This window comes from Motacilla alba, chromosome 6, assembly GCF_015832195.1.
Source record: "Motacilla alba alba isolate MOTALB_02 chromosome 6, Motacilla_alba_V1.0_pri, whole genome shotgun sequence".
NCBI classification, from domain to species: Eukaryota; Metazoa; Chordata; class Aves; order Passeriformes; family Motacillidae; genus Motacilla; species Motacilla alba.
In genome coordinates, this window is record NC_052021.1 from 20,602,481 (window position 1) to 20,618,925 (window position 16,445).

Consider the following 16,445-nt stretch of genomic DNA (forward strand, 5'->3'; position numbering starts at 1 on the left):
ATTTGATACTAAAAAACTGTATATTTCTTGGGGCCTCCAGTGCATTTTGCAGAGCCTGAAACAGGTCCATGTTTCAGGATCATTTCACCCTGCTGCTGCCAGCAAATACTTATTTTTAGAAGTACTGTCTGTATATGTATTAATGAGTAAAATATTGCAAGCAGTTTATCTGAAGTTTGGAACTTTGCTTGGAACATTGTCCTTCTTGGCATGTGTGCCCTTCATGTCTCAGCAGATACTTGGAACAAAAAGTAATTCTCTTGGGTATGGAATGAGAGCTCTTGATTAGAATGTGGGTGGGAGGATTAACCATAAAAGATTCTGATAGGAAGACCAAATTTAAATGCTTCTGGGATATTTTGCTCTTGTTTTGGGGTCTGAGTTCCTCATGCTCTGTTTGGTTCAGAGGAGGTAATAGAGAAGCTCAAGGCGAGAAAGGGAGAGAGTCTCTTGTTTGTAGTTGCTGAAGCTTCATACTCTTCTCTCAGTCTGAGGTATGGTCAGGCTTTGTCCTGTAGGCCATGGAAGTTGAGTTTATTTCATGGTCACCAAAGCAGATCACGTCTTTTAAAGCATGATCCACTTGACCTTGAGAGGACATGTGATTAAGTGCCATTTTTTGGGTAGGGACTTTGTTATTGCTTTCAAGTGTGGAGCAGGGCAAGTCTGACAGATTATAGGTGCAGCAGAAATGATCTGATCCTCACTCCTGCAATGTTGAGTTACTCACATTGAACCAGTCTGATTGGCAGGCTGGCTTGGTGCTCTCCAGTGAGGACAGCCAGGGTCACTCAATCACTCAGTTATTTTTGTGTATTTCTTGCTGTAAAAGAGATTTGAAATCTAGCTGTGAGGTTTCTAGTCCTAAATTACCAGCATATCCATCTAAGTTGCATTTTATCATGAGCCCAGACTTGGGAGAAGGTGCTCAGTGTCAGCTATTGTTTTGTTTCTAAAACTGATTTCTTTTTCTCAGCTTTTCCTGCCAGATAGAGGAACCCTTCTCTATGTTCCTGGCTTTCTGTCCTCATAGTCTGGGAACTGTGCAGCTTTAAAAGTCATTTGCCATTTCGTGCTTTGAGATTTAAGGAATGTAAATTAATTGAAAAGGAATTCTCATTTTCGTTTGTCCCAAGACCATTTGGCAGACTTCCCTACCTGCTTTCTTTACCATCAAGAAGACCAGCTTCAACATTTTTCTTTTCTTTCAGTCAATACTCGTAAATACTTTCCCTCTTTCAAAGGGAGATGAAAAAAAAAAAAAAAGAGAGAAGAAGTTGAGTAAAAGAATTGTTACGCTTTGCTTGGTTAATGACAAATTACAGTGTACAGCCCAGGGTATCTGGCTGTTCCCCATGTCAGTCATAATGAGGCCTCTGACAGAAATGTGCAGTATCTCCTGAGATGTTTTTCCTGAACATTCTTATTTATTTTCTGAATGGCCAATATGTTATACACTACAAAAGTGTGAGTGACAGTTTTGCTTTAATGAGGAAAGGTTATATTTGCTGTATTTTATAACCTTCTTTATTTACATTCTGCTTTGACCTAAAGGTGTAGGGCAAAAGTAAATTATCAGAATGGCTATGGGTAGACGCCACTTATCACTGACCAGAACATTTCTTTCCTACATAAAAGTGTCTCCTGTCTGTGGTGTAATATGTCACTGTTGCAATATGTTTATCCCTGTCAAACTATTGCATTACAACACAAACAGAGGTATTCTGATCTATAAAAAATATTTTGACCAGAAGTAACTAGCAGCTGCCTTTGTTCTATTTTTAAATAATTAAATAAAATATTTCAGCTGTGTTAGATCATATGCTGTGCACATGTGCTACTGACAGGTCATGAAACTAAGTATAAAACTGAGGAAAGAAATCATGGCCTTCAAAGTATTTCTTTTTAATTTACTGTTACACTAGATTACAGTAATATTTGCTTTTTTATTCTTAATCAGAACAGAAACAAACTTTGTAATTTACAAATCCCCGCCTAACAAAAATTGTGGTATTTTTTTAAAGAAGTGTGACACAGCTTCAAATAGAAATAATTGGAGACAACACGTGTACAGGGAGATTTCAAGAGTAGGCTATAGTATACCTAATTTCAATGGATATCATACTGTAGAGAGATCTACAAAGCATGTGTTGATTATATCACAATATTTCAGTAGAGATCAAGATGTTGAATATAAATGTATAATAGTTCACAGGCAGAAATAGCATCTGTGGGGAAACATTTTATCTTGATTTTCAGTACTTAATGTCACTCATTTATTTGTGAAACACAAAACTGAAGTTACTGGGTTACTACTTCATAACTTTTTTAAAGACTCTATCAGGTCATGTGAAAACTCAGCAAAATTTAGGATTTCTTGTTTACATTTGAATTACTCACATTTTTGACAGCCAAGTGTTTAGAGATTATATTCAACTTAAGACTGTTGGATTCTGTTCCACAGAATGGACCTTCACTTTTCCACTTTGATTTGCATTCATTTCAGTACATGCCACCAGATTTTGTTCAGCTGTAAGTGTTCCTAAGCTTTTTGTAAGCAAAACACTGAGTTCGCCACATGACCTAAGAAAAGTGAAGGTGAATGGATCATATTTGTGTTTGCAGTCGGCAGCTGAACACAAAGGTCGTGCAAATAGAACAAATGTTGTCATCTCAGTGCTAGCAATAGCGCTACACTGTTGGAGCTTTTTGCAACACTTCCATTAGGAAAAAAGTGCAGTGTTCCAGCATTTCCCAAAATCTCGATGCTCATCAGACCCCTTTCTGTAAAGGCTCATGAAAAACAGCGTGAGCAGACAGATGTGTTTGCACGTGGATTTGTGTGTAAAATTAGGCCACTCATGCTAATCCTTTTGTAAGAAAGAGAGTATGTTGCTTTTCCATTTGAAACTCTGCTTATTTTAAAAAATCTTCTTTAATGTTTTTTTTTCAGGACAGAATAAGGTCATTAAATGGTTCATATTTTTAAAATTAAATGAGCCTTTTGCAACGATCCTGTAGTATGGTCATACTTCCTAATTTGCTGCTGGCAAACAGCATGTCCTTGTTTTTGACCTGCTGAATCTGGTCAGGAGTGGTGGGGTTTTTTGGTTTGCTTTGTTTAGATTAAGAAGTGATTATAGAGATAGCAATTTTCCTTCTCTTTATTTCCCTCTTTTCATTGTGCTAGTGAAGACTGGCCTCACAAAGACCTAAAGCTGTTTTGCTTTTTTTCTTTCTCACTTTGCTACTGTTTTGAGGGTTTGTATATTTTAGTATAGATTCCTAATGGTAAAGTCTGCTTTGATATTGTTTTATTTTAGTTCCCCCAAACACACCAATGAAAAATGCCAATATTGCTCTTTTGAATACAGTTCTAGAACTTCATGTAGAATGAGCATGTGTGTACAAGAACTTGTCTACCACTTTAAGTTCAAGTCTTGCTTTCCAAGTCCTATTAAATTATTGAAAATATAGGTGTTTTCAAGCTAAAAATGTTTGCACTACTTAAATATGTGCAAGACTTCTGTGTTCTATTGGAGCAACGTAATTTACTTATGAAGTCTGCATTGCACTGTAATGTATATGCTGTTTTATTTTATGCCGTTTTGTTTTCCCTACTGATAGGATATGTATGCTTAGTCAGTGATAGGAAGTAGTTTTATTACTGATATTCATAGCTGATAATTATGCAGTTCTCTTCACATTGCCACAATACGTTTTTGCACAGTTAAAGTATATACATGTGAGTACAGTAATAGTTCTTCATATTTCCCCTTTGGCAAATAATAGTACTTTTGTTCTGCTCAGTATTTTAATTTTTTTTAAGATCTGCAAGTGTGGGTGTTTAAATTATGGGTTTGAACAAATGGCAAATATACATAAAAAAAGAGGAGAGAGAATAAAGTCAATCAACTTCTTCAGGAGCTACCTGTTATTTTTATATTTTTTATGTGGATCCTTGCTTACAACATTCTTGGTGTTGAAATTGTCTTGGGCATGTCTTTTGAGTTAATGTAGCATAGTTTCACATATCTGTAGTTTTGGGGGAAAGGAGAGAGAATAGTTGAAGGTCTACTCAGGTAAAAACTATTAAAATTCCTGTCTGTGCACATTGCTTCATGCTTTGTGGCCATTTGTGAATCCTGGAGCACACACTCATGGCTGAGCTGGGGGTGTGGGGAGATAAGGGAGGCTGTGGGGAGTAGTGGGTTGTGCTGTTATCTGGGCTCCCAAATACATGGGAGTCAGATGAATAATCTTATTTCACATATTTGGGGTAATAGTCTGGTCCTGCTTTGATTTTTGCACTCTTCTATGTCTAAATTGTACCCTACCCCACTTGCTACCTATCTATTCAAATAAGTATTGCTGGTTTTTAGTGGCTTTTCTTGGCAGTAACTTGGAAATGATAGAAAAGATAAGAGTGATAAAAGAAGTAGTATTACTAAAGAAATAGAGCAGACCTAGTCCTGTTGCCAGTTTCATTTGACCTTGCCACAGAATTATATAGTCATAAATTGTAATTGATATCAACAGTGATCTTAAGAATTATGTGAGAGGAAGTTCTCATTTCAAGGAAGTTCTCATAACCAGAAAGTTCAGGACAGGTCAAAAGCAGACCAACTTTGCTATTTTCTAGCAAATCTTATGCCATATACTAATTGCTGGATTGGTATAAGTGGTCAATCTGGTGTAAATCATGAAGTACAATAGTGCAAGAAGTTTTACTCAATATATAAGCAATGAACATTGTTTCTTGGAATGTTGATTGTAACATAAGAAAGGTTAGAATAGGTAACTGTAATCTTAAAAGCCCTTTACTATGTGAGTGTTCATATCCAGGTGCTGATTAGGGTATTACACAAGTTCAAAATACCATAAAGCATTTAGGAAGAGTAAATGAATAAAAAGAAGAAATGCAATAGTAGTAAGACCATGTCTGTTACTAATTTTTACTATTTCTGGAGCAGCATTATTTCTCAAAACTGATCATGTAACTCAAAATTATCTAGACAATTAAAAAAAGTTTATTTGCAAAAGAATCAAGAAAGATTCATATGTGGGAAGGGTCTACTTCTTTAAGTTGTTAGAAAGATTCAGACTTCATTCAAGATCAGTATGCACCTTTACAAAGAACAAGGTAAAGTTAAATTTATTTACCATCTCATTTCCAGTGCAATAAAGAAGAGAGGATGCACAGACTTGATGTGCTCTAAAAAGGAATTGGGCTCTCTGCCATGACAAAGTATGATATTGCACATGCAGCAGAGTCCAGCTAGAAAAGTCTCTCCAGATGTTGTTAGAAGAGGTAATTTAAGAAGTTTAATGATGTAAGATAAGCAAGAGAGCTGCCTGGGCTATACAAGAATCATCAAGCCTTCCTTTATGTCTGAAGTGTTTAAAGAGCAAGAAGTATACAGCTAGACTTTTTTTCTTTCTAAACTAGGAATTGAAAAGATATGGAAGAGTGATTATTGTTGTAGCCTAACTGCAGTACTCTTAAGTGTATGCTATAAAAGCATGTAATTGAAAATATACTCGGTAAATAGTTATGAAACCAAGACAGGCAGACTGAAAATGGCAGATGTACACTGAATACAAGTACTGGGGATGTTGTTACTGGAAGTGTTCCTATTTATGATTTCACTGAGCTGCTGGAATGCATAGTTTCTGTACTCTTAACTTCCCTATATTTCTGTTTAGTGTACTTAATATTCTTGAAAAGTAAACCCTTTATCCAGAGATTTTGTTTTATAACTATAATTAGAAATATGTGCTTATATAGGTTTCGTAAATGTTCAGATAACATACATGTGCTTTTCCTAAAATTGGTTGTTTTTCACTTTTCATTTATGTGTTTCATCTAAATAGGTCTTTGAAAGTACATATTCTTAATTACACTTCACAGTTCTACATTGCACCTTTAAATTTAAAAATTATAATTTCCTTTCTCTGTTCTCTTGTTGTTCCTTAGATAATTATGCAGTTTTGTAATCTACAGATGGCCTCTTTTTTCAATTGAATAATTTGCTTCAAGCAACAAAATATTAAAGCATTATAACCAATATGAAAGGCTATATAATTGTTCACAATTAATTTGTTGTCTCGTGATTGGTACATTGCCAGTCTCTTTTGAATGCTTTTAGTACAGGTGTGTTTTGAAAGGATTCCATTAATCTGTTTCTATAGAGTTGCACGAGGGAGCTCTGAAGATGTACAGAATTATCCTGCACGCTGGCTTAGCTCAGTGGGAGAACATGTCCTTCTGCTTGTGCTGCTCTGTATTTTCTGCTCCTCTTAAAAGATAGCTGACAAGAACTGTTTAAAAATAGCAGGCCAAGGGCAGGTGACAAAATGTCACACAAGCAGCACCTGGTCCAGCGACAGCCTGGAGGGAGGAAAAAACCAAACCCAGATGTCACAGATAGGATTCTATTTCTGAAGTTGGTCGAACAGCACAATTTCATCTTCAGCAAAGGAAAAGAGAAGGAGCCATCCAAGCATTATGCATTCAAATTTTACTCTATTTTTTCATAGTTGGTTTTTTTCCTTTCTATTCCAAGTATTAATTTTAAAGTACAAATTAGTACAGACACCTTTTCTTTTTACAAGTAATACCTGTAACCTCACACTCATTAATCCCCTTTTCCTTAACAGTGTATTAATGTTCATCTGGAGATGTCTGGAGTATTTTAGCAAAGGTTATACTAAATGAAATGATAGCAGTTTTAATGTTTCTGCAGTGCCAGATTAATGTGAAAATATGTATAGGAGAATTATGTCTGTAATTAGGAAATGTGAAGTGGTTAATGAAGATCATCTCTTTAGGAAGCTTTGCTCAAGGAGTTGGAAAGTAGAAATGGAAATTCTATTTACCTTGTTCTTCTTTCTGGAGGTGCTCTTTGCTTCATAGCCTTATTGTGGTGGCGTTTTTTTTCTAAAAGAAGGAGAAAACTTCAATGTGAAGAAAGATTGATTTGCTTTTCTTAACCTGCTTATGACTTAGTTTCAGAAGTGTATTGAAACTTCATTCTGCATCTGTTCAGAAAGAATATTCATTACAGCACAGCAGTTTCTATGACTGGAAATAGAAAGTTTTAATTATCAATAGGAACTAAAAATGTTGGAGAGGATTGGCTTTAGTTCTGCTTTGCCAGAGTTTGTTAAAATTTGGGATTGCCGAAGTACAGGAACATTTCATTTTATTGGTTTTTCAGTGGATCTTGAGCACCCATATTTCAGTGTCCATGTAGTGAAGAAATGTGACCTCTTCCTTAGCTCCCAAACTTAGCCCCAGACCTAGAGATAGGAGAAGCCTATGAAATGGAATTACATTATATACATAAAGTTACTTACATTACTTAATTGAAATAAATTTTTACATGACTGTAATTATCCTTTTACATCTTTTTCCCAGTAAGAACCAGTAAAATTACAACTTGCAGATTTTCTTGGGTGGTTTAATTTAAAAAGTCCTATGAGAAACTGTCTTCAGGGTGAGGTTTAATATTTCAGCTCAGTTAAAAAGTGTCCAAAACAAATCTGAACAGCGCTGCTGCTGTTAGCTCATTTTTTGCTCTAACAGTAAAAGTAGGTTTCTCTGGACTAAGTCTCCTTTAGGTCAAGAATATTTATTTTTCAAAGTACATATGAATGTACTGCTTGGGAAGAATATTTCTTCCAACCCAATGTCTTATCTCAAATGGTAGGTGATGGGAGATTCTTAGGCAAGAATGCAAAACCAGGGTAAGAAGTCCCTCTCTAACTATCTGATAACTTGAAAGCTAATGGTGCTGCTTGTAGTATGAAAAATAATGATTTATTTTTACCAATTAAATGGAGTTTTGTAATGCTGTACTCGTTGGAAGCCTACTATAAATGACATAACTGCAGCAAGGTTGAACTTGAGGCCTTGTTTTGAAAGGGTAAGCATAATGCTTTCTTAGTGCAAAGTAAAGGATTGTATTAAAATAATTTTTTTGTCATTTATATTTTAAGTGCATAATACTGAAGGTGCTGTGGTGTTAAATATTTTAAATGCGTATTCTTGGGAAGTTGTCTTCAATAGGTGGAAGATTCAGCTACCCTGACTGTTCATTCCCTTTAGAAATTTTTCATACTAATGAATTTAATTCAGTTTTGAAATAAAAACATTGAAAATAGCTTTTACTTACATTGCAGGGCGTATGGGAATAAACTTCCATCATCCAGGAACAGACAATATTATGGCTCTTAACAGTAAGTAGTTGATGTCTAGTGATTTATATTGCCATGTAGAATATTATTTCTTACATCTACTCTGTGTGTAGCTGCCCAGTCAGACATAAATATGTGTAATGTTTGCATAGACGTTCCTGTTCACTCGCTGAGAATGTTTTTCATAAGTCAGTCACCTCTGATTCTTTATATTAACATTGTAATGGCTTTATGTGTTTCACTCGAAGCTTCATCATGCCTGCTACAGAAAATATTACAGAACAGTCTCTCTTGTTCCCTCTTTTGTGGGTGTGTATGTGTTAAAGCTGTAGCTTTGGTTTCTGATATCTCTCCAGACATATTTCTTCGTGTTGGGATGAGCTGTTACAAGTTTTGCATACAATTACATGGACTGACAGCGTTTGCCTTGTTGGTTTCCATTATGTAGATGGGAATTGGGAGAATATTCAGACATCTAAATAATGAGAAAAACAGCACTTCACTGAGAGATTTTTTTTTTTTTTCTGTCAGGAAATAAAAGTAAAATTAGAAGTCCAGTCATGAGCATACGGACTCAAAAAACCTGGCAGAATGGATGTGGAAGACACGTCCTGTGTGGGGAGGGTGGGGGTCTGGGTGTCAGGCACATGAAGGTATGGGAAATCACATAATTAACTAGGAGAAACGTTTTGTTTAATTAAAGACTTTATTAAAAGAGGAAGCTGTTCATGCCTCTCTGTGTAAATAAGGTCTACACAGTACAGGTGCCAGGTGTTTGTCATGAATTCTTGTCTCAGAATGCATTTGTTGTTCTACAGTGTCCATTTCAACAGGCTAACTGCAATGGAAATATATTTGTGAAGATGGGACACAATGATGGAATTTTGAGTTACCTTTAAAAATTGACATTTATGATGAAATACATAGTAGCATTTCTTACAAAGTCTAACAGAGATTTTTGAAAGATGGGAATGAAAAACTGAAACAAAAAGTTACACTATTTTGGGATAACTTGCTTTTATCTTAAATGAATGTTGTGTTTTATTCTGGTTTCTTTTTGATGAAAATAATGAAAAAAATTTTTTTCCTATCTAATTTCTTTGAACTTTTTAAAACAACTACATACTCTAATAGTTATAAAAAACCAATCATTTTTTGTAGCTGTAGTCCTGATGCATGGTTAACATATCAGCATAGCTAACCAAGGGACCAAAACTATATATATTTATGCATTTGCACTATTTAAAATATGATTGGTTTATTCAAATATTAAATGTTTAAAGACTTAAATAAGCCTGGAATCATAAATATGCAATTTGTGCAAAATGAAATTAAGCACAAATCCACAGCTTGAATAAGTTCCCATATATTTTTCTTCTTCTGCAACTCTCTTCCCTTCCTTTCTTTACTAGGTAAGGCCACTCCATTTTTGGCCATCAATGAAACCCCTTAGCTAGAATTATTGTACTGTGAAACCTGTTGGGTTCTGCTTTTAAATCTTTTAAGAGCTGATAATAAAAGCAAATATTCAAGTACATAAGCTTAAAAATTACTTTCTGTGATTGAAATCCTTTTTTTTATGTTGCTAAACTTGAAAAATTTAGAACTAGGTAATTCCCATGTCATTCATTACCTTTTTCTTGTAGTGGGGAAATATACTAAGGAAAATTAGTTCAAGAAGAAACATTCTTTTCTGTGCTGGAATGGCTGTGATTTGGGTTAAAAAATAAAATAAGTAAAATAAAAATTCTGAAAAGGTACTGCATCACAGTATTTTTTGAATAATCTTGAGAACTTATGTAATGTCTTTAAATCATAATACTTGTCATATCTATGTTTAATTTCTGTGAAACCAAACACTCTCTGCTGAGTCTGCAAATCCAGCCTTCACATTCTATTTTAAGTCATTGCTTCATAAGCATTTTTATCTTTTCCTGTGAAGACATAGTAATAATCTTTAAGATTTATTACTCAGAGCTCAATTTCACTCTGACAATGTAGGCAATCTTTTGAAGGTGGAAGACAACATGTGTTCATGCCAACAGCAATGCAAAACTTCACATGCTGTAGGGAGAGGGGAAGTTTTGGGGGGATGTTTGTCTCTAGCTGCTCATCCTCTGTGGCAGCACTTCCAACTGTACTTCAGCTATTATTCCTGTTTACTCATTACACCCTTTTGAAACTGGGGATTTTCCTGCCTGCCTGTCTTGAGCTGCTGTCTGTAGATGTTGGAGGGCATTGTTTACTTTGAGGGAAGGTGTTGCTTAGCTGGCAGCACAGGAGGGAGCGTGCCACCACTGTTCTGTTCATTGCGCAAGGCTAAATCAGCACCAGCTTAAAACACTGAGTTCTAATAGAATGAAATTCACGGGGTAAAAGAGATTACTTTTAAATGCATAATTAAAATGAATCTCTTAGTTTCATTAGTGGCATTATGCTTGTGTACATACAGAGTTGCACGTGTGTATAATCATGTTTATATTATAAATGCTCTTGAAGTTCAGAGTTAGACTTCTGTTGAGGAATGCAATGTTTAGATATTCAGAGAGATCTGAGCATAATCCTAAAGAGGAGCTAAACAAAAGGAAGATGCAAATATTAGATTGGAAGCATTTTTGAAGGGGAAATGCAGCTTTTTTCTGTACTAGATCTAAATGAAATTTCTCTAATTGAAATAGTGTTTAGAATCAATTAGTGACAAAAGGTAATTTTTTTGTTCATACTGAGCTAAACAGTACAAGAATTTTTATAAACTTTCATCTACAGAACCGTATTAAAATAATTGATACTGTAATTTGTAGGGGAAATGTGGCATAAATTTAACTCAAAGGTGTCCTCCATCCTTTCTCTTGCTAATATTCCATACCATTTGTAGCCTTACATTTCTGCAGCCATTGCTTCTCTGGAATATATGCTCCTTTCTAATTAGCTGGGTAACTAGGACTGAGTGATCAGCACGAATGCATAGTCACCTATGTGGTAGGTGGTGAGCTGTCTTTAGGGCTTTTTGGGAACTCCAGAAAGCCTCAGTGACTTCAGTGGGAAAGAAGTGTGGCAGGTGAAAAAGGAGGATGGGAATAAATGAGGGTGTGTGATCTAGCACTAGAAGTGTTGTGCTGGGATCCCTAACAATCTTCTGTAAAATAAATGTAGTCTAAAGGTAGTTAAATGAAACCCCTTGGTGAAATGCTGGAATTTTGTTTTTTGTAAAGCTTCTCTGCACAGTGACTTTGCAGTCCTGTTGGGCTACAAATGTTCCATCTGCTTCTACTGTTCATTCTTGTCTCATGCAAAAATGTGTCATCTGTGAGGTCTGGTACTATTTGCTCTCCATCTGACTGTCTTTTCTTTTCATTAGTGTAATTTAGTTCTATTTATTCAGAGTAAAATAATTTGAAAAAGACATTAAGGAAAGGATTTGGGGCACTTTTTTAGATGTCTGTGTTGAGATTTTGGTTGTGTTTTTATTAATCCCATTTAAGTGGGGAAGTTGTCATGCCGTGACAGGAAATGCAATGGCAACAAAACTATCTCATTTTTTATTTTCATGTTTCTGTTGTTTTTAAAATTGCCTTGTCTCCTTAAGAGCTATTGTACTTAGCTCTTCCTGATGTGTTGTTCTCAAACACATATAGAGTTTAGATACAAAAGTTACTGAAGTAGCATTTTATATTTGGAAGTTTTGCCAATGCTACTGTTGTACCTTGAAATAAACTGCTCCAAATGGAAAGCTTGTTGAATTACTTTTGTCTTGCAAGATCTTGGGTTGGCAGTTTAACAGCTAATAAAAGCTTTTTTTTTGTAGTGATAATATTCTGGGCGAATGTGTGACTAAATTCCAAGATGCATCAATCTCATTTAATAGTTTAATTCTTGCCTATAGGAATTTGCTGAGCTCCTTAGCCCAGTTGCCAGGTTGGGTTGCTATAATGTGTCACCATCTTAATGGCATATATAGAATAACAGAAAGGAATAAAAAACACTGAGAAAACTTACAAGGTTTGCAAAACTAGACCTGATTTAGTTGTGAAGAGATCTGAGTGAATATAAGTGGAGGGAAAAAATGCCTGATATGAAGTGTGAGATAGCAAAGGCAGTGGGGTTCAGAGGAGCCCCAGAGTGTGGGAGCTGTCACTTTGCACATCACCTTGTTAGGTTTTTCAGAACCAGCTGTAAAAGCAGTTGGTATTGATGCTGCCTTGGAGGCTGTGAGGTGGGCTTGCTGATATCTCAAAGTCCCTTCTCTACCTATCTAAATTTTAAAAAGGGTGAAGGGGGAAGCAGGAGAGCAATAGTAAGTACATGCTTTTTCTTCTTTCTTCCTTTCAGTTTTTTATATTGGCATCTGCACTTCCAGAGATCCAGTCTGGCTGTTACTGAAGGCAGTATCTCTTATCAGTGGCTGCTAAAGGCATTTTCTAGCAGAGGAAGATTTCTTAAATTGTCTTCCTTTTAATCCAGCTTGGTAGCTCTTTTATGCCTTCTTGTTTGTTTGTTTGTTTTCCCCACCGCTTTTCCTGCCTCACTACCTCACCAATGTGCTTTCCTTTCATCTTTGTGATCCTCTCTATTGTGGGTTAGTGCCATCTGTTTCCTCTGAATTTTAAGATTTGCCAGGCTACTCCAAGAGCATTATATATGATGCTAGAGGAGATGAAGCAGCCTGGCTGTTAAAAATGTGAGTTTTATTTGTAACAGATTTTTTAAACTAAAACGAAAATATGAAAATAGATAAACCTTCCCTCTTGCACAGTTGCTTGGCTTCTTGTATGCCTCAGGAAAGGACACCTAATCTGGTTTTGGATATTGAATGCACTTCATGTGTTTGATCAAGTATTTGAGGCCCAGTGTGTGGGACTTAGCTGCATACAGCTTACATGTAGATTGTGTTTTGCTGGTGATGGGATTCAGTTGTGTATGTGAGCATACGTTAGAAGGGAGATTGCTGCAACACTTGCATTGTTAATATTGGAAAAAAATCAACCACGAGGGACTGTTGAGGTTCATATAACCAAATTATTGTAGTGCCCATCTGCACATCCAGCCCATCTATCAGTGGAAGTTGAGAACCACCTTTTGAACCACTTGCAGATGAGTCCATCTGCAATTCTTCTGGATGATCCCTCTGCTGCAGAAAAACACATTGCATAATTATTCTTGATTCTGTCACCTTCCCTCAGTCCATGAATGCATTTCCCTGGTATTTTAATTCACTTGTAAACTTCCAGATCCTAAGAACTTTAGAGACCCTCTGTTCAAAAGCAAAAGCTTGACATATTTTCCTTTCTGATCTTAAAAAATCATTGCATAAGTCATAATGTCCTAAAGCAAGTATTGTTCTGAACTGCTGACTGCTTCAAGAATACAAATGAGTGTTCCAAGCTAGAAATAAGATTCTGGTACCTTATAAATCAAGGAGGTTCCCAATCTTGTCAAATAAACTTTCCTTTAGCCAGTGTAGCTCTAAAATTTCTAGTCTGGAAATGTTGAACTGTTTTTTTCATGGAGGTAATGCTATTTTACATCAATTTAAGTTGTGTCTTTAAGATTGCTTTGAAGTGCGCATCTGTGATATTGTGGCCACATAACTGCATGAACAAGATAAATACCAGAAGTGAAGAAATAATTTTCTTAAAAATCTCAAAATACTTTCTATTAAGTCTTCCATAAAATATGATAATGCAAATGAATGTTGTTGCCTATTTCTAATTTTGAAATTACATGATCAAATTCATTTTAAGTTATGATATGGAGAACATGTAGATCTAGCCCTTTTGAGTTAATGTTTTATGGATTCACTGATTTATTGTTTCCTAGGACTGCTAATTATTTGAGACAAATACAAGGAGCAGTTTCAGTCCCACATTATAATAAAACAGTCGAAAAATCCCAGAAAAGTTCTTTTTCATCAGTTTCATGTAGCCTTGAGATGCAGTTAAGATTTGAGTGAGTTTTGATTTACTGCAACAATGGGCAATCTTAGCTGCAGGCTTTGAGGAATTCCAGAGCATTAACGCTGAGTTTCCTTGATTGCATTGCAAGATTTGAGGTTTAGGGGGTTTGTTCTGCTGGTTTGTTAAAAACTCAAAGTTCTGTCCTTCATGATACGGTTTCATGTTCATAGAAATACTCTTGGCTTCTGGGATGAGGAGAGTTAATAGTTTCAGGAGCATCATCAGCGGGTAGAAAAGAATCTGTTGTTCCTTTGCATTTGAGGCCATGCAATTTGGGACACAGCAGTTATGTAACTTTGTACCTGACAGTTACAGAACCTTGCTAAGGATGGACAAACACCAACGCAGGGATGATCCTGCTGCGAGCTGCACAATCCATCAGTGCACTTTTTACATGGGAAAATGTACTCATCCCATCCTAAAGCACCTGGGTTTGCCTTAATATGTAATGATCTAGGAGGTCCCGAGGAAAGAATCATTTGTGTTGAATTTAGAAACATTTCAGGAGATGGATTTCTGTGCAAAAGGACATTTATATGGGGCACCAAAACCAGTACATGGGGAGAAATGCAATAGTGGGGGTACAGTTTAAGGAGCTCCCAGTTGCTTTTTGTCTTCTGTTGGAGTTGCCAAAAAGAGAAAGTAACTTCATATACAAAGCTCTGGTAATTTCATTTGTAATTTCATTTGTTTGTAATAGTGCAGTAATCTTATTTTCTCGCAAATGTCTTCATTCAAGAATAATTTCTAAATTGTTTATTTTCTAAACTATTAACTCAAACTGAAGGCATTATGAAATTTACCTGATTCCTGCTATTTAATCTGTTGTGCTGTGAATTTTGACTTGTGAGCAACATGGGTATTTTTTATTTAACTTGTTTCAAATGACACATTCAAACTTCACATCCTGAGAAAGCAACATAATAAAGTGTGCATTTACATTCTGAAGTTGTCATGCTAAATAACTCAACTTCTTGGAAAAAATTAATATTTTAATACAAACACTAGTTACAACTGAGACAATTTTCAAATTGTGTGTATATGTATACAAACTGTAAACAACAATGGTGAAACTTCGCCTTCTTTGAGTATTTAAATGTGATGCAGTGTTTTTAAATCAGCAAAAACTGACTTGCTTGTCATCCTGTTTAAGTGAATTGCATTTTTTTTGTCCCTGGAATTTACAGGCAAATATACCTTCAGTGAGTTTCAGTAACTTTTATGGACTTAAAGATTGTGTGTGAATGCAAATATAGGATAAAAATATTATTCTGCAGTGCAGTATTGCATATAAGTGTTATAATATATGAGTAGCAGTAGGGCATTCTAAAATTTACAAAAGCCTGTGGTAGATTTCTGCCATCATAAACTGATCTTGATCAGAGCCTAAAAGTTTACATTAAGCATATAAAGCTTTGTTTTCTTCACAAGAAACACAAGAGTCTCTTTCATTTTATACTGAAATAATGCTTCTCTATTTAATTTTTAGATAGGTAACATTCTGAGAAACTTCTTTCAGATGAATTGCTCTCAGAATGTGTCCCTAACTATACCTTGAAACGTGTTTTTTTTGGGAATGTGGGCATTCATCAAGACAACGACTTGCTACAAGAGATCTGACAATGATTCTTTACCATGATAATAACTAATAAAATAGGGCAATTACTAGAAAGCAGGAGGACTAGTTCTATTCTTGCTGCAAAGCCAGCTCTGGTGTTAATTCTCACTATTGCCTGCTATGCAAGAAGCAGAGTCTCTCTCAGGGCTTACCTGCCACCTCACTGTGGCTGAGTTGCTGTTCACACAAACAGCCCCTGCTGTCTTCATGTTAAACATAAATTTCATAGCCCTTGAAATTTTTTAATCCCCCAATGACATACTAATGTAGTTGCCTTTTTGTGACCTCATTGATAGTGGAAGAAAAAAGGGGCATGGTGTTTCTTCAGGGCAGGAGGAAGAAGCTGCTTGGGTAGGAGAGAGGTTCCTGTGCTGAAGCAGGGACAGCCTTGCTCTGGGTAGCTCCAGGGCCCCTTGGTCAAAAGAAAAGTAGCCAGGTAATGCTGAGGGGTCTGGTGGGACACCTGGGTGTGTAGGACAGGACTGCAAGGCACTGTGTCAGAAATAAGAGATGGGGTTGAGAAGGAGCAGGAACACTGAGTGTGTTACAATGAGGAGAGAAGGAAACAAAACAAAGCTCTGTTTCCTCTAACCTAAGCTCGTTTCTGTTGAAAAACCCACTCGATCCCCAGCCTTCCACATTTGATTACCTTGGGAGGATAGATGGCTTTTGTG

General features: G+C 36.0%; 1 protein-coding gene across 10 annotated transcripts in view; it reads left to right on the forward strand.

Moving 5' to 3' along the window:
• Nucleotides 1-16,445, forward strand: part of CPEB3 (cytoplasmic polyadenylation element binding protein 3) — an 82,621-nt gene that overhangs the window by 32,256 nt on the left and 33,920 nt on the right. For all 10 annotated transcript variants that reach the window (XM_038140261.1, XM_038140263.1, XM_038140268.1 and 7 more), the window contains exon 4: nt 8,185-8,241. In XM_038140261.1, coding sequence (XP_037996189.1) covers nt 8,185-8,241 — 57 coding nt within the window. The remainder of the gene's footprint in view (nt 1-8,184; nt 8,242-16,445) is intronic.